This window comes from Anoplophora glabripennis, unplaced genomic scaffold, assembly GCF_000390285.2.
Source record: "Anoplophora glabripennis isolate ALB-LARVAE unplaced genomic scaffold, Agla_2.0 scaffold102, whole genome shotgun sequence".
NCBI lineage: Eukaryota > Metazoa > Arthropoda > Insecta > Coleoptera > Cerambycidae > Anoplophora > Anoplophora glabripennis.
The window spans coordinates 213327-233886 of NW_019416316.1; the positions used below are offsets into that span (position 1 = coordinate 213327).

At 31.0% G+C, this 20560-nt stretch overlaps 1 protein-coding gene across 1 annotated transcript in view; it reads left to right on the forward strand.

Annotated features, from left to right (window-relative positions):
• Positions 1-20560, forward strand: part of LOC108904652 (transmembrane and TPR repeat-containing protein CG4050-like) — a 168852-nt gene that overhangs the window by 79309 nt on the left and 68983 nt on the right. The window contains exon 5 of the mRNA XM_018707286.1: positions 7050-7165. Coding sequence (XP_018562802.1) covers positions 7050-7165 — 116 coding nt within the window. The remainder of the gene's footprint in view (positions 1-7049; positions 7166-20560) is intronic.

The window sequence follows — 20560 nt, forward strand, 5'->3', positions numbered from 1 at the left end:
ATCTCGTTCATAATATAAAAATAAATACGTTTATTGTAATTCATGGATCATATTTCATTAGAGAAATACATAATTTTAGTGATTCTTGGTTACTGTCATCATTTTTCCAGACTATGTCACTTTATTACACCGGAAATGTGCTATTATCAAAAGATTTGATACCAAATACTGCATTTGCTAAAGAAAATCTATGGCCATCTCAAATATACTTACAGAGAATGTCATCGATAATATACAGCAATGGACAAAGTCAGTATCAAAGTTGTCTGCTCTAACAGGAACTTTTTTTTATTGTTCGTTCAAATATTTTTAATTTCTGTACCTAAAATATTTTAACTCTAAAATTTTTATCGGAATTCGAAATTAGATCGAAGTATAGTTAATAACCTACAATTTTTATTTTAGGGGATTCATTTAGAACATGTCATAAAACTTAAAACAAAAAAAATACACCTGCATTTACACCAATACAACACTGTTGTGCACGAATTACTTACCATATACTATGGAAGATGATTACACTACTGTGAGTGGTATATAAAAAACTTGAATAATAATTTGTGGTTTTTAACTGACGAAGCATGGTTTCACGTATAACACATTTTCGTAATGTTATTTTATCTATAATAAAAAGTAAGCTGTCTACGTTTGCTTTACTCTGTATTTAAATTAAAAAAAATAATAATAAACTTACAGGTTCGCATCATGTTCTTTTTGTTTTCATATTAAAAATTTGCAATTTGTTCATTAACAAGTGAAGTTTGATAGTTTTTCTTTTTAATAAAGTTAAATACATTTCAAAGAAAAATAAATTATGTTTCGGAAGTATCAATCAATTTTAAAAACAATTTTATTTAATTACATGTAACCCCTTCAACGACTCCACTGAGGTGTAGGGATTTTCAGTTAATCTTACCAACCGTGAATTGTTGGTTGCCTATGCTCCACGGTCACGTGACTTGTAAACATTTATGAAGACTCTCTATATCAGTGACAAAGCATTGTTCATTTCTTCATTTGTTTCTATTGTCATGTTGAATATTTTCTTTTCTGATGTCTGATCTTTTTGAATAGTAGTTTTTTCCCAGAGAATTAACTGATAAAAATATTAAGACTACATTGTACGCGGAACGCAAATGGCTCCATCTGTCGTGCTGACTTCCAACTATGCCATTTAAATGGCTACTACGGAAGGAAGCGACCTACTAAAATTTGCCAGGTACTTTTGTTGCACGACTGTCGCCAACAGGGCAAAATGTTTAAGTTGCCAGTGTTGCGAGAAACAACTACTCCGCGGGCTATATGCCCCGACCGGCATTGAATTATTGAGACTAAATAATAAGAGTAATCATACTTTACATGTATTTGTGTGATTTTGAGTGAAAATTTACTAATTTCTTTTTACATTGTATGCGAAAGATTTGTTCCTTACTTTGATTCTCTTAATATGACTACCTTACTCTCAGAACAGAGTTCTATTCCAGGTATACAATTTATTTTGCAGAAGTTGACATTTCCTTGAATTTGCTAACTTAATATTTTCTTTATTAGAGTGTACACAGAATTCATATTTATTTTGAGTAAACTAAACTTCTCTAAGGCAGCACAATCTTCGCAGGTTTATTTATTTTTTGTTTCAAAAATCTTTCACGATCTACTTAAGTGTTCTTAGTCTTACAGAAAATAATTGCTTAAACTAACTCACTTTGATTATGGCCTTTAATGTTCTTATGAATGTACCTCTTTTCTGGTTTTATGGCCACCCTGAAGTTTGTCCTCTTGTCATTTTATTGAGCCACCCTGTAATAATACCCTTTTCCGTGATTGAGCCACCGAGTATCTGTTCCCTATTTTGGGCTTTCTACTTCCTCTTCCATATGAACTACGCCTTACTTGTTTGATTTGTTGCGTGTTGTTTTACGTCTGTACTGATAAAACTTTTATAGATTTAATTTTTCTATTAATTTTCTTCTGGATTTATTTTTGTCTTGATCTCTTTTTTGCCTTTTTCACGAATTTTTAGTACATACTCTCATTTATAGAAAAATATCCCCACTTAGTTTTCACTGATACTATTTATTTCATTTTGATGTGGTATTTCACAACCTGCATCAATATTTGAAATAAATGTCGAAGAATTTTTTATAATACCATATTGTAGGTAGGTATGGAAACTTTTTATGGAAAATTACTTCACTATGCTTGATTTATTCTTAAATTTGCTAAGTTGGTAAGAAATGATGTTATGATTAGTACTCTCAATTTTTGTTATTGTTTGGTTATTTTAGCAATATTGCCATTTAGTGCAAGTTATTGTCCTTTATAAATACATCGAAGAAAAGTAGTCTTTCAATTTTTCAATAATAATAATAAAGGATTTTATAACTTGACTCACATATTTCCGTCCTGTGGTGGCCTGGTGTGGAAGGAATCGAAGGGAGCACATATTGTTTTCCTCAAAGGACAATTTGCCGTTAAAACTCCCCTGCATTTATTTTCCCTCGAACAATATTATTTTCTCAGCTTGCAGTTGCTTCCCCAATATCACATTAACTGGATCTCATATATCTTCGAAAGTGTGGGGATTCCCGCTGAAATGGTCGATCAATACCCGATGACACATATTCGATGGATGGAGTTTTAGGTATTCAAGCCAACAGATCCAATTCAGTTTAATAATATCGTAAATATATCTGCAATAAGATACCTATATCCTATTAATAATTACTGAAACGTGGAAATTATTATCAGTACTTGTCTTTACTGAAGAAAATCCTATTCTTCTATTCATATACTAACAAATATACATCTTTTATGTGCAAGTAAGTAAATAAAACAAATAACCAAATTAAGAATAAAATTGAATTAAATTGTAGTGATAGAGTATCGTTTACGTTTCTATTATGGAAGATATTTTTAATTCGCAATACCGCCCTAATACTATTATTTAGCAGTGAATATCTATATTATTTTTAAACTTTGGGAACCATTGTTGATAAGGAAAAAGAATTGTAATTACAGTTTGTATTATTTCTTATCTGGTTATTCATATAGAAAATAAATTAAAAAATCAAGTCAATTTTTAAAATTTTTAGAGCACTTTAGTAATTCCCTTAGAAAGAAATAGGTAAACTGCTATTCTGAATTGTCAGCCAGATCGAAGCCAGAATTATGTGCGCCATGCCAGAGAAAAAAGTGCAGTTGTAGACTGCATCTCATTTTAATATAGATGTTTCATGTTGCTATGATTTCGTATTTACTTTGCAAATATTCCTGTCTCTATTTACTTGCCGTCGACGTCGCTTCAAACATTTGCAAAATTCCTCTTCATTTGATCTGAGCTTGAGTGGGTATCCACATTGATCCAATGTTGCTTATACATACTTCATCTTGAGCGAAAAAGTAAACTTAAAAAAATCTTCTATTTGGATGATATGGATTCAGACGTTTTTGGATAACACAGCTGCTAAATTATATTTTAATATTTTTCTATAATTAATAAAAGCAAGATGAATTTGCTTCGATTGACTTATTAACCTTCACGTACAAAACCTGAAAATAGAAAAAATGCGATAACATATTTAAACCGAAGCAAAAAAACTAAACGCAACAAAGTATGTTGCATATCAGTAGAAACTGAAACTTTGGAAAATCTTTAATAAGAAGCTACTTTTACATTTAAACACATTGCAATTTGTGATAAAAAGTTTTCATATAATAGAACATTTCCAGAAAAGTTCTTGATGGTCATTTGTCTGTCACAAATCTGTTCAAGAACTGACAGAAATGACCATCAGTCGAGTATAAGCCATGCAATGGCAATTATTGCTCTAAAACAATAACAAAGCAGTTAAATTGAAACAATTGTAAAAAGTATTTAAGACAAGCTGAACATCAAAGTAGTAACGTTATAACCAAAAATAACTACTGAATTTATGTACCTACTGATATGATGAAATTATGGTCATCACGTGCTGAAAATTTGAAAAGAAATTTGAGAAATTTAAAAAATTCTGATAAGTAAAAATGCAATGATGTGTTTTGTGTTTAAATTAAAAAAAATTAAATTCAACGTTATTCTCTGCGTTGTGAAATGGAGCTTGTATGCTGTTCTTCGCTACTAAATCCAACTAATATCCTTTTTTAATACAAAATCCTTTTAATGCAAAAATCCCTTTTTAATACAAAAAAACCCTTTTTTAATACAAAATATGTTGTCATTTTGGTTTTAAATTTGACCTTTCTGGCACTATAAAATTTCCTATTCATTTTCTGGTCCTGTATGTTTCACTACAATATACTACTAATTACTAATTTAATTTGTTGTCGTTATACAAGAAAATAACTTATTTATTGTAAAGTAAACCTTGAACCGACACATAAATTTCTAAAAAGTCGATTCAGAAACTTCCTACATAATTGGTGGGATTGTGCAAAGTACGTAAAAATGTAAAATTTGAATTAACTTTTTTCCTTTTGGGGAAAGTAACGCTAACGAGGAAAATGTAAAGCTTTCTCATAAAAAAATTATTTAGATGCCTAAAAAATCTACTCTCCCGAGTTATACAGCATTTTACATAATTTTTAGCAGGTATTGTATGTATATACCTACTTTATTATGATGTATGATATACAGGGTGTTTAAAATTGGTGAAAAAATTCTATCGTATCCTCTATTACACAAAAATTGCCTCTTGTCAATTTATCATAGATTTAGAGTAAAAAGAGAAAAATCAGTTTATTGTTCATCGATGTGTATATTATTAACTTTCGGTAAAAATTTTTTTTGTATAAAATTGTGATCGTTTCTATAGTAATTTCCAATGGTATCAGCCAAAATGAACCGAACTATCAAATTAATAAATAAATCGAGGACGATGAAGCTTAAGTTGTTCTTTTATCATGGTGCTTTTCGAAACTCTCGTTACTTGTTCCACCTTTCATGTGCCTTTTGTCGGTTCTCGTCAACTCTTTGCAGGATAAGTTCCTAGGAATTTGGAAGTCTCACTACAAGTCGTCGTCCTGATCTTTTTTTTTTCAGTTTAGTTGCCTCAAAGTCTCCTTTCGAACTTAGCAAAACTTTTCCAGTTTGGTATTCGTCTGTTAGGACAGCTTTCTCTGGAAACACATTCACTTTCATAGTAACTGTTCTCACGTAATCCTCAGTAACAGTATATAGGATGTTCCGAAAGTAATGGGATGCAGAACAGGAATGAATTTCCCATGACAAAATATTTCGATGGACGCCAAACTTACCTCAATCCAAAAGAAGAATGTCAAAGCTACAGTTTTGAATTCAAAATTTTTAAATTTTATTGTAAGTTATCAATGAATTGCTTTGAATGTTTGGATTCAGGGGCTTTCTGAGACGAGAAAAACGAATCCGTTGTTAACTTTTCATTATGAAATAATAGATTATTTAAGTAAATCTACAGCGGCTGACGTTCAACTAAAATTTACTTCTGGATTTTATGTTACACGAAACAAAATATCTGCTTGTTGTTCTGGAATAATACATTTATTTTTGGATGGTCAGCATCTCAGTTTTAGGATGAAATGACCGGTCATAAAGGTTTTTAAATAATTTATTATCTGGTTGTAATCTGTTTGGATATGTTTCTAAAAGTCTGCGACACGCATAATGACCATTAAGATTTTCTGCATAAATACCATATCTTGCATTTCTTTATTACAAAATATTATAAAATAATTATATTATAAAATAATATTAAAAAATTATTGCGGAGCATATTTCAGATGATATTAATAAAAATTTTATACATAAGTGTACTAGAATACACTTTAAAATAATAACTTTGACATATAATTGTCAATAAAAACCGCAAATAACTCGAAAATGTGCATCAAAAGCCTTATTTGTACAAAAAAAGTTAAGAGAATAATATTTTCCTATTAAAGCTCTAGAGTTCTGATCAATTTTTCTTCACCCAGAGTACATTTTGTAGAGCTATCTGTTGTTTAGAGCAAACTTTAAAACAAATTTGTTTTTCTCGTCCCAAAACAGCCCAAAATCCAAATTTTTAGAGAACTTTCAAAAATTTTAAGAATTGAATGACTCACTTTTTTACCAAAGATAAAACATTATAATAATTTGTATAAAATGTGTACAAAATCTATTATATCATTTATTCATTTGACCAACAAAATATATGAATTATTTATGTCCTCAAACAATTTTATTATATTGTAAATTTCATTTTGTTCCGTTCCAAAAGATCTCTAAAATGTCATGTTGTAAACAAAATATCCCTCTTATTTCTCCCTTTCGCAATTGTAATATGAATGATTAATAGAAGTTGCCTATAATAAATTAAAATTACCTGAATCACACAAAATTCCGCATTGCTGCACTGCACTGCTGGGCAATTTATCAACCACTTGTCAACTGCTGTGATTTATTGCCCAGTAGCCCAATGCAACTGTCTTTATTTTTCTTTGCCCGCGCTCGCATTCTTCTACTGGGCGCATAGATTTCTACCACCTGCACGTTTAGTTCGACCAGACGCCTATATGGGTATGGCTAAATAAATATGGGAACAAATTTTTCAAATATTTCAGTGTCGAGTTGCTGCATCAACGACCGAACCTCTTGGATCTTCAACTGAAATCGGAAAGACGTTTTTGTCTTAGCAATCTACTCTTGCTCTGTTTTCCATTTCGAGGCATTGTATGTATTATTTTAATAGAATGTAAAATTAAAAATAAACCGACATTTCGTCCGTTTATAGTGCAGTCTGGAAATCTGACATTGTTCAATAATTCATCAACCAACGTGAAACAACCTATCCAGAAATATATTGAAAAATGATTTCCATCACGGGAATAATTGTTACAGCACGAGGCCGTTTTATGGGCGACGAACAAAAAACTAGCAAATTAATCTTTTCCATTTGGGAGCCGTGACAGCGTAGTTAAAGTTGAAAAAGAATATTTAAATTCCGCTATACGTTGTGCTTTATTGTATTCTTTGAAGTGCGCTCTGTATTATTTTTCCTCGGCCGGTTTTATATAATATATTGTGTTTTCAGGTTGGAAGTATCTCCTATTTTCCATGGTCTCCATGGCGACGGCAATGCTGTGCAAAGAACAAGGGATTACTGTGGCCGGAGTTTGTGCAGCATATGAAATATTTGTCGCCCAAAAGGTATGTGCATAATTTGCTTTGCTAGTCATTGTATGTTATAAAGATTTTCCCGACCGAGTTTCCTTAATTAAAACCGATAAATAATCACACTCTCCGGGATCGTGGAAGAATGTCCTTATTCGGCCAGGCTATATAAATTTACCACGAATTAATTTCAGTAGTGTACCAGTACTTCTGTTGTTAGTTAATTTATTGATAAAATCCAGTTCTGATTTGCAAGCTTCCGTCCAATTTTTCGGTAGTTAAACAATTTCTAAACAGATTGTGACATCACTAGTTTAAACTTCTCGATGATGCGAGAGAAATATCGCACTTTTCTTCAGAAGGAAATCTGGAATTGAATATTAAGTCCTGTCGTCGATATCTAATTCGTTGTATATTAGTCCAGTTGGTAGAGGTTCGGCGTGTGTTAAACCTTGATAACCCGGAAATAATTACACAGGTCTACTTTAAATGATGAGTACAATAACTGACTAATTTGCTGACAAAGTATTTTATCAGGAAAAAAAGTTATTACAATTTAATCGTGAAAAAAATTTTTTTTAGTAGTTTTCTTTAAATAACTCAGCGGGATGATTTTGTACGAAAAAATGCTTGGGACATGATTTTGTTCGTAATAAAAATAGCTACAAAATGGCGGTGGTCCGATTACGAAATTTGCAATAACAAAGCCGTGAGATTGAAAAAACGGTATAAAACGCCAATTTTTTTAAGTTGCTGTAAAAATGTCAATTATAAACAAAAAGTGATAAAACTTTCGAAAACTATAGTTCAATATATATACAATAATGACGCTAAAGCCGAAAATCAGGAGAGCAAAACTTTTTGTTCTATAAGGTGTTATACATTCATCGGCATCTGAAACTCGAAACTTTGCCAAATTTGTTCGAAGCTTTGCTGACACTTGAAATTTGGTACACACATAGTGTAAATATGCAGAAACCAAAAGCAATTTGCAAAATTCAAGTATCTTCATTTTTGCAGTTTTGGTAAGGTTTTATACGTCACCCTAGTTTTATACGTCACCGTTTTTTTAATTTTTGGACGTATATTTATGTATATTTATAAAATATTCCATTACGGTAGATTAGCCAGCATAATTACCTACAATTTAAAAAAATATATATTTTCATCGTTTAGATCCTAAGCTACTTAACATTTTGCGCCTGTTAGCCGTAGTCGTACATTATTCAACATATCAACATAAAACAAAATCGTACGTGTGGGGTAAACCTTTAACTTTTCATTTTCGAGCGCGAGCTCCGCTCTTCGGCGCTTGTATACTATTAGAAATATGCAACAGTAAATTTAAACAATTGTTTACTTAAAGTTAAAGGTTTACCCCACACGTACGTTTTTGTTTTATGTTGATATGTTGAATAATGTACGAGTATGGCTAACAGGCGCAAAATGTTAAGTAGCTTAGGATCTAAACGATGAAAATATTTTTTTTTTTAAATTGTAGGTAATTGTGCTGGCTAATCTACCGTAATGGAATATTTTATAAATATACATAAATATACGTCCAAAAATTAAAAAAACGGTGACGTATAAAACTAGGGTGACGTATAAAACCTTACCAAAACTGCAAAAATGAAGATACTTGAATTTTGCAAATTGCTTTTGGTTTCTGCATATTTACACTATGTGTGTACCAAATTTCAAGTGTCAGCAAAGCTTCGAACAAATTTGGCAAAGTTTCGAGTTTCAGATGCCGATGAATGTATAACACCTTATAGAACAAAAAGTTTTGCTCTCCTGATTTTCGGCTTTAGCGTCATTATTGCATATATATTGAACTATAGTTTTCGAAAGTTTTATCACTTTTTGTTTATAATTGACATTTTTACAGCAACTTAAAAAAATTGGCGTTTTAAACCGTTTTTTCAATCTCACGCCTTTGTTATTGCAAATTTCGTAATCGGACCACCGCTATTTTGTAGCTATTTTTATTACGAACAAAATCGTGTCCTAAGCATTTTTTCGTACAAAGTCATCCCGCTGAGTTATTTAAAGAAAACTACTAAAAAAATTTTTTTCACGATTAAATTGTTAATAACTTTTTTTCCTGATAAAATACTTTGTCAGCAAATTAGACTGTTATTATACTCATCATTTAAAGTAGACCTGTGTAGTTATTTCCGAGTTATCAAGAAAATGTCACCAACGGTAACTTTTCGGCCTCTGCCGACTGGAGTATATGGTCTATGGTGATCCATGGCTTGAAAAAAGCCGCGGTGCAAGATTTGAGCCTTGAGGCACATCTAATGAGGTGATACAGAGTAGTCCTCGATTTCAACAAACTGCCGACAAATTTGAGTGGAACGTAGAAAGTAATCGAGTTTTACACCAAATTGTGCCAGTTTGTGCAACTACATAAATTGGTTAATTCGACAAAAAATGGAAGAGGAAAATAATGATTCTTTTTTCAAGAAGAATTTACAGTTTTCCGTTGCGACACTTATTTAGGAACACTCTGTATATTCAGTTTTTGTTGTAAATCGTTGAAGGTCAAGGTCTTATATTATTGTCACCAATTTACCCAGACTGTCGTTGATCTTTCATCAAGAATGCATAAAGAGCTATCGATGCAAAATGCATTATATACAGGGTGAGTTATTAATAATGGTACACAGCTTAATGGCAGATTGTTAACGTCAAAATATAGTGATTGAGTCAAACATGCCTTAATCAATCCCCTTTTCGTTCAAAAAATATTTTCGATTTTTTACTATACAGGGTGTTTCAGTTTGAGTGAATCAAACTTTAACCACAAACAGAACACAATAAATAATTCAGAATTGCCTTATAAAGCAAGAGTCTAAGTCTCATCGTTTTCACTGTACAGGGCCGTATTGGATGGTTTTTAAAATCATAGTGAGCGGTTTAAATCATACTGAAAAATATTCCAGTGACTGAACATTCTAAAGCGCAGTTGCGAAGAAAAATGGAGGGAAATACAAATTTCAGCAATCCTAAAGTAATCTTACTATTTAAATAAAATGCCGGTTCTGTTCAGTTACTGGTTACTGTTCATTCTCTGGTCGAGTCACCCTATATGGTTCTTTTGTAGAATTTTTTATTTATTTATTAAACAATATTGTATCTACTGGTGAACCCAATTGATACAAGATATTTATTTATTCTTTGGGACATAAAATGTATAAGAAACGTCATAACTGTTACAAACAAGTTGTTAAAAACGAAATTACATTTTAAAAAATATTTAAACACACGTAATAACAATCAAAGTGATTTACATACAATTACTAGTGGTGACATACTTACAAAATACAACAAAAAAAAAAAAGAAAAGAAAAAGAAAAAACTGGCAAAGAGCAAAGATACAAAACAAACTAAGCATATATAAGTAACATTATAAATACACATTCATAACAACAATAAAATTAGCTGAGTGTATTACAAATTAAGTTAACACAGTTAACAATGTTATTTATGGAATTATAAAAACCATAATTAGTTCGATGGTAATTGACATGTAAAGCAGTAGTTAGTCTGCATAATTTGGGACGCGTACAGAAAATAAAGATAATAGTTCATTACAATCTATTTTTTCATTAAACAATTTGTGAATTAATTTAATATAATTGCAAGATCTTCTACGTTCTAAAGATTTAAATCCGAGTAGGTGAAGCCTTTCCATATAGATATAGTCGTTTTTATTTATATTAAGTTTAATATAATTGCAAATTTTTCGCTGTATTTTCTCTAGATGATTGATATGTACTTCATAGTCGGGATTCCAAGTAGTACAGCAATATTCCAATGATGATATAACTAAGGAATTATACAATAAAACAATAGTTTTTATGTTGGTAAAGTCATTGACTTGCCTTCTGATAAAACTACTCATATAAAAACATTTCCTTATTAACTCATCGATGTGAAGATCAAATCGCAAAATGGAATCAAACTTAATACCCATATCAGTAATGCAATCAACTCTCTCAAATATTGTGTTATTTATGGAATAATCATACATAAATTTGTTTTTCTTACGTGAAAATGTAATAACTTTCCATTCATAATAATTAAACTCCATGTTATTCAATGAGCAGGAATTTAAATCGGTCTGTATTTTACAACATTCGCCACTATCATTTCACTCAAAAAAATTTTTAAATCGTGAGCAAATAGAATTCTGCAGCTGTTGATAATGATCGAATTATTCGAATTATCATTTACAAACAGTGAAAATAAAATTGGTCCCAAGTGACTACCTTGAGGCACCCCTGATGCTACATTAATTTCCATTGATACAAAATAATTTATTTTAATAATTTGGGTCTGATCGCATAAATATGATTTGAGCCACAGCAATAAATGGCCTGTATAGAGGGCTAATTTGGTTAAGAGGAGGCCATGGTCAACCCGATCGAAAGCCTTCCGGAAATCGATATATATTGCATCCAATTGGCCGCCAAGTTCAATATGATTCATCAAATAATTTGTGTACAATAATAAATTAGTTTCTGTACTACGACGAAAATAGAAACCATGCCACGATAGACTCAAAAACTTTTCCAATAGAACAAAAACAACAAATTGGTCTATAATTACTAATATTGGTCTTGGTAACACATACTATTTAGAGACATGTGAAAAATAATAAATATGGGAGAAACTAAGGAGGGACTACATCATTTTGAAAAGAAAGGAGGGATATTATCAGGACCAGCATTAAACATCTCTTTTAAATTCAAAAGCTTCTGAAAAACGTCCTGACTTACAGGCAGTTCAATAGAGAATAACGTATTACAATTATTATAAAACAGCTATTATGATGTATGTAATTATTATTTTTGGACTTAGTACTGAATAAAATTCTTGTGAATGTCTGTAAAATAGACGATATTTTGTACACGGTATACCCATGTTTCTATTGCTAGACTAATTTTTTTTTATAGAAATCAGCGCTAATATAACTTTTATTTCAAATTAATAAAAATGCATTATAACATGGAAACGTATATACTTTTTCATTGTAAGATTTAAAATGTCGAGGTCTTATATTCTCGTCTCTAGTTTAGTCTAATCGATCGATCGATCATTGACCTTTTATGGATAATGCTTAGAATATTCCAAGTGCTGTCACCGTTGTACTTTTTTAATAGCACAAGAAGTAGTTTGATATTGACTTGAATTTGTTGACTCATCACAGACACGGGATTTCTTTATTTTTGGCGTAAATAACAGGGGTGTACTCAGGGTCACATGTTATAGTTATATTACGGGATAACCTATGTAGATTAATCCTCCAAAATTATATTATTATAACTTATTTATTGTAACATACTCGTAGTATTTTTTGTACCCCCTATGAAGACCCTATTTTAAAAATTACGTTTTAAAATAGAAAAAAAGAACTCATTCATCCCAGCGTAGATGTTTGCTATTTATAAGCAACCCAATCGTCTAGTTGACATCTGCTAGTTTTATTTAGGTTGCAAATTCCAGACAGTCTCTTTTGACTTTAATTCAGAATCATTTTGCTTAGCGACTACCTTATGAAATCATTGTGAATTGTGCCACAATTGAAAATTGAATTTTGGGTAAGTTTTCTCACTGAGCTGCCTTTCTAGTGGTACAGATTTACATGTTGCTGTGAATAGATAATCAAAAAGATAATTAAGTTTCCTTTGCAAATTCATACTTCGAGGTATACCCAGACAATAAAATTTCATTTGAGTAACAATAAGGTGTTAGCCTAAATATGTATATAATTGGCCAGCTACTGGTAAGTTTAATGACATTTGATGTGAATACGTTATAGTTTTGATTGTCAGTGATGGCCAATGTAGAGATCCATGAATAATGCTTGTGTGTATCTTGTAGTGTGTTTGTCACTGTACTCAGGTGGTGTGAATTATGATTTTGACACCTGGTGCTGATGGATTAGTTGTGAGGCGGTCCTCACGCTAAGTATAACCACAAGACGGGTGGAGCACTCTGGGTGGGTGTTTTGCGAGTTTGCTAACACCCATCGCACATCTGGAGTTGTCAAGTTGGAGAGGCGTCAAGAACAGTACGAAAATGCTTAGATCTGATTAGACGTTTAATATACAAAAGAGTTTGGTGATAATTATTATCACAGTTGATTGTGCAGTAGGTACATGTCTAATGTTAAAAGGATGCATTCACATTTATAAATAAAAACAAAGTATATTGATTTTAATCATTGTCACATCTGATTACTGGCTAATAGGTACATATTTAATTGTCACTCACAAAAAAAGATAATCTCATCTCACATTGACAAGTCCTGCTCTGGATCGATATGAGGCTATGTGGAATATTTGTCTTATGTATTTATGTTTTTTTTTAGTTAGGTACTCATATATTTACGCACGCAAGATGGAAAACAAATATTCACATGTCAACGTGTTAATCTACAACCGATTTCAGTCGTTCTCACCCTCTTCAACCCTCTATTTCCCCTTACAAAATTAGTTGTGTTGGGTTACATTCCTCGATGAACAAATCTGCCTAATTAATAAATAAACAGCTGTAAGCACAATTAGAAGAAAAGGAAATCTATTTTATAAGGAAATATATGAGTTACTTTTTTTTCTTCATTACAAGCTTCAGTTCTGGATGATCCAAAATTAATAAAAAATGTAAACAAAATCGCTATAATTTTTATTTAAACCCCAATTTGGATCCAGCTGTGGTTTGTTTAAATATGATTATGATGATGGGGCAATGATACTGGTTTTCTTTCAGCTGGTATTTGCTCTCTTTAAGTGTCTGTTCTTATTTTCCCTCCCAAGATTATTTGCTTACTGAAAGGAAACGATAACCTGCTCAAATGTTCAGCTTATCACGTTACACTGTCTGAGACAGTCAACGCGATAGTTTTAAAATGAACATAAGTGATATGGAACGATTCAATTAAGATTGGACAGTACAGTTTTTTTATTAAGAGTAGAAAATATACAGGGTGTTACAAAATTCGCGGACACGGACTGTGGGATCATATTAAGCTAGATAAGGTGATAAAAAAGTGTCTTTTTCATTTTTCAATCAGACCAGTATTTTTCGAGATATAGCAGTATCAAATATCCAAAAATAATAAAAATACATATTTATAAATTTCAATTTTCAATCATTAGATAAACAATTACGACAAACGAGTTACAACAATTGTTCAAAATTTCCACCGTCTGCTGTTAAACATGCTTAAGCACATTGTGCTACTGCTGTAATGGAGTTGCGTATCACCTCTGGTGTTATTTGCTGTATTGATTGAAATAGGCGGTTTTGCAATTCATTCAAATTTGCCACTGGTGTTCTGTACACCAACGTTTTTAAGAAGCCCCAAAATAAAAAAATCACATGGCATTAGGTCTGGAGAATGATGTGGCCAAGCAAATGGACCGCCTCTGTCAAGCCAACCTAACTGCATGATTATTTGAAGCTCCGAGAGCCATCACATATCATACTATTCACGATTTGAATAATTGTGGCCTATTATTTTGCAGTTTGTATTGATAGGTACTTTTACTGTACTCTAACGATGTCAAAGTATTGATAAACGCTTTCTGAATTGTCATTAATTGTTATAGAGCTGTCTGTTTTAAACAATACAACAAATAACACCAGAGATGGTAGGTACGCAACTCCGTTCGAGCTGTAGCACAATGTTCTGAAGCATGTTTAGCAGCAGGTGGTGGAAATGTTGAACAATTCATTTGTCATAATTGTTTATCAAATAATTAAAAATAGAAAATTTTTATTATTTTTGGATATTTAAAACTATCGTATCTCGAAAAATATAGGTCTGACTGAAAAATTATAGAGAACTTTTTTTATGACCTTATCTACTTTAACATGATCCCAGAGTCCGTGTCTGCGAATTTCGTAACACCCTGTATACATTTTTTATTTACGTACCAATGCGGTCAGAATATACTATTAATTTTATTATCTATTACTATCACTATTTTTAACAGTGGTGAGTAATATTGTAACACTGGAAATCTAACCTAAAGAAAACACAATATTTTTCTCTAGAGAACTAAAACCAGAATTTTTTCACACAGCAGAAGCTGTCATTCAAAAAGAAATGTGAGGCGTCCAATAAATATTTAATGATTATATTTTTAAATGGTCGATTGCAACTATTCCCTACTGAATACTGCATGAAAGGTCCTCTAAATGGATTTAAAGCTTGATAATTATCAATTTAAATTCTATGGCTCTTTCCAGTTCCAATTAAATTAAAGAAGGAATGTCACTTCTTTTTGTATAATGAAATTAAAACTTTTAATTGCTGAAAGTATTACCTAGATACTGGGTTACTTGATTTTTGAGGCAAATTTTCGATTTCCATCGTCGATTGAATCAACCACAAGTAAATGTATCCATTTCCTTTTCACTAATTGGTACAGTGTTATTTAACCTACAAACTATAAGGGAGATCTTTGTGGATTGTTAAAAAATTATACTAATCTTGGGGCCTAAAGTGTATCAAATATTTTCCAAATCTAAATTTGCTCTCTAATTAACTAAATAAAAAAAAAACAACTTTTAAACTTTTATTTGTGTATGCATGTTAAACTATTAAATTGTAGTAAAGAAATATTTTTATAATATGTTTATTGTGGCCTATTAGGAAGATTTCGGTAACAAAATAAAGGATTAAACCAGTAAGAACCTATATTTTAAAGAATAAGTATAATATGCAGCAATAAATACCTATCCATCTAACATCCATTAATCATATTCCTAATTTACTCAGGCTCATTAATCCTTTGTCTCCAGACTATACCTTTACCATAGTACAGATTGATCATGAAACAGCTGTCTGTACTCATTCATGCTACGTTTACGTTTACGTAGTATTATATATTACCTCTGTTGTATGTTTTCTGGTGCTATCCTAACCTCTTATTATCATTAACTGTTGCAAATAATGTCCAATAATGTAGTGAAAATAGTAAGAGTGAATATTTAGTGTGACAAATAATTATTTCATATTTTGCTTGTATAATCAAATTACCAAATTAGATTTACATTTCGAGTACTTCACCTACTATTACAACATTTTGATCACTGTTTTCTCATACCAATGTCGAATGAAACAATAGTGTGAAGATAGCATCACTCCCATTTGGAAGTGCTGCTATTTTCGATTAAAATAGCAAAGTCATAAGGTTAAATAGCATGACTGGTGTTATTTTAATGCTTCAGTAAAATTTGTCTAGTTGACGACACTAGAGAAAAGTTTGTTTCTTTGCAGCTATATTCGATTCTTTATAATTGTTTGAATAAATTTGTGCTTTAAAAATTAAGTTGTTTTCATAAAATTTTGATTAGCCAATGAATGTTTTTTGATAAAGAAAATCTGAATTATTGCTAACAAAACAATTTTAATTTAAAAAAATGAATAAAAATTGAAAAATTACTTATTACACTGATTTTTAGCAAAAGGGACGAATTTTATTCCGGGCACTAGGAAAAAGCAGTGTTTTGAAATTATTCATTAAGACACTTTGAGGTTGAAAAGTTACAGTCAATATCCTTATTTTATGCATTATTTGCAAATTTTTACCTTTTTTCCAACCAACATTTTCACTTCTAATTTTTTTTTATCAAAATCCAATAATTACGACTGGTAAAAAATAGTTTGCAGTTTTCAAAACCCTGCATGGACCATTATTTCCGAGTAATCGATTTCCAAAGTCAAAAATAATTTTTTTGCTTTGATCGACGATAACTTAGCAACAAATCATCGTATAGGGCTTCGAAGTCGCTCAAATTGAAGAGAATTAAATTATCTAAAAGATCTTTATAATGAAATTAACAAAAAAAAAAATTTAAATTCATAGGCCTTTTTAAAGATAAGCAGAAATTTGCAATTTTTTTTCGTTGATTTTCTTATAATTACTCAAAAACTGCTGAAGCTAGAAAAATTTAAGCGTCAGATCCGAAAACTAGAAACTTGAGGCTTCCATTTCCTTTTTTTATTCTCTCTACGACCACTTCCTTTCAAATTACAGCTCTTTGAAAATCACTCAAAATCTGGAGATATTTTTAATATCCCTTAATTTCTGCTCCTTCTGTATATAGTACCAAAAGAATATAGATTTGAGACATTATTTTTACAATATTTTTCCTAATTTGAAAGTGGAGTGAAATTTGAGGGAATTTTTTTACAGTGTGTGGAAGTTAAAACTGTTTTCATACCGAAGGATTTAATAACAAATTCTGACTAGATTTAAATTGCACGAAACTGTGAATCATTATTTTTTTGTACAGTAATATTTCTAAAAAAGTTAAATAAACGTAGAAATTTTAATGCAAAAAATGCAACTTTCGTAATTTTCCAAATACGGAATAGTGTGTTACAAATTACCAAGCGCTTGGAATTAACTCATATTAAAATACACGTCTTCCCCGTTTAATTTGGGGAAAGCTTAACCGTATGTGCGAATTTCAGATTTAAACCAAATTACAACTAGACGTCAGTCAGGGTTGCCTCACCTTTTGCAGCGCTACTGGAATGCAAAATCATTTTTCTTCCGCAGCGAGTCTAAATGATATTAATGAATGGAGCGTAGATTACGAATATTAAATAGATAAAAGTCATAAAACTTCGCCATTAATTCATCAAAATTGTTAAAATGATTTTTGTAGCCTCGGTTGGATGTAGTCTGTGACAGTGACAAAGTACGCCAGTAAATCACTGTTTAGATAGACCACTAGTATTCCAGGAATACGGAAACAGTGGTAGCTAGAATACTGCTGAACTAGTTAGGTGGGACATTTTTATTAAATAATCGTGAATGTTTGCAAACATAATTATACTCTAATAATAATAACTACTTTCATATTGTTCATTTTGCTAAGGATGCTTTATAAAAAAATTATTAGTTTTACATAATTTATAGTGGATATTATGACGTAATAACTTCTCAATATTTCATATTGTCCACTGTTTTGGTATTCTTTTGTTGTTTGTAATAACTAACCATGTCTAAGAAGTGGTCTATTTTACACATAAATTTCAGTTATTTGTCCTTTTACTTGTTCTGAGATGCCTTATTGATGGCTTGAATATTTTTACTCGTTATCCACTTCCTTTGAAATCTGATGCAGTTTCTCGTTCAAGTGGGATGTTCGAAACTGTTGACGGCAATGTGTAATACATAGGAGGTAACTTTCTGTAAACACTATGCGCTAGGATCTCATCCGATTTACTCGTAACAAGAACATTTCTATTATGAAATTGATATCTGAATGTATTCCATTAATATGATTCTGAGATTCATGATGCTAGAGATGATAAATGTATCGTCAACATAATTATCTGAACCAACGCTTCAGCATAACTGTTTCCTATTTCAGAGCTTTCTGGTGCATCCTTTTTCCGAATCTACTAATTTATCATCTTCGTTTTCGCTATGAGACTTCGATGAAGTTTTTTCAAAGCTTCATTAACTCTGTGAACATTTGATCTGGATTTAGTTGGAGTACAACACCTGAAGGAAGATATGGTCTGACTTCTGCAGAACTAATGTCCTGATGCGTATAGCAACTTGTTTATATGTGTATATTGGACAAAGGGGAAGGCGTATTACCACGAGGAATACAAGTATCAACTAAGAAATAACTGGAGAGAAATTAGCAGATAAAGAGCACACTAAGGTCCTAAGTAGTAGCAATGCTCTAATGAGAGAGATTTTTCCTAAAGTTTTACCTAGAAACTTATAGAAGGAACAAAATTATTTTAATCGAGATGAATCTGGGAACGACTGAGGTAAAAATGTAACCTGAAGAGAAATACGTGACTTCAAACCATGCACCTTAACGACATAGACCGACATTCACAACAAATATAAACAGCGACCATTTAATTTTTTTCATTATTGTTATGTATAGAATGGCGTAAATTATGGGTATTAATCTTATAATTATTAGAGGTAAACATTTACCTAATTTTTCCTTGATTACAGTATATCCTTTCACTTAATTATCGAAGATGACGCTGTCTAGCTATCTGATGGATAATCATAATAAAGTTATTTTTATTAATAACACGAATGTTCTGGTAGGTACTTACCGTAGATGTATCAATGATGTTTTATGACAGGTGTCTTACCCTCGTATCCCTTGTCTAATATCACTTGGATTTCCCTATCTTTTTAATGACAAATCTGTTTATCTTACTTTGAGGGACAAATATCCAACATGACAATGCCATCATAACTTAGGTTTTAATATCAAATTAATCTATACATTTCAAGGGCCATGATATTTGCTTGTGTCACTCAGATCCGATAGTCCGAGAGCCCGTGGTACATTTTAGTGACCAATAATACCAAGGCTGATTTTCTTCCATATGTAAGGTCTTTTATTTATTTATTTATTTGACTACGTATCCAACAGGCATATGCCCAGTTACAAGATACAAAACCAATGTAGCAATACAACACAACTCATTCGAAAATATATGTCAATAAATAGAATTAATAATAATAATTAATTGAACATGTCAATATACGCAATATACCGGTACAAAATATAGTAGACATATAATATACATACATATACACACATAAAAATATATACTAGATCAGCAAAACTAGAGTAGATATAAAATATATAAATTCATTACACATAAATAAATACATAGCAGACATATAAAATATAAGTATAAATACATATAGATAGACACGAATAAATAAAATAGTAAAAACACAAATAAAGTATTAAAACTATAAATTAACAGTAAAGAGTCCGTATTTTATTTCATTAATAGTGCAAAAAAATGTATATAACCTGTCCTCAACATTGCAATAGTTGACAATCATCTGATATAAAGGAAATGCTTTCATAACCTTAGTTCTTACAGTGGTTAATTTAAATACAGGGTGGCCAAATGAAAACGAAACAGAGCCATTTACAGGAACTGCGTCAAAATTGTAGAAAAACGTTCAGACCCGTCGATTTCAGATTAAAGGGGGACATTCTTTGCTGGTATTTTTGACTCCGCCACTTTCACCCAAAACATTTAAATGGCATTGGGGGTTGAGTAATATTTCTTTTGAAAGCTCTTACAATTCTCTTTACAACAGATTTTAAATTTTATAATTCCGCCAATACTTATTAAGAATTTTGATTTTAAAGTTGAAGCTTATGTACAAACAATTAGTAACGGTAAAAATGTGTCATTCGAGTTAAGTACGCCAATGGTATAAATTTAATATTTATTGTGTTATATTGGTTTTTGGCGATTTGTTATCACTTTCATAAAAAAACACAATGAACGTAAAATTAGTGGATTCCAAATTATTTTCTAGTATTATTTGGAAGCGTTGGTTGGTAGTTTATTTAATTGTGTTTTTGAAAATTAAACACTATGGTTTATTC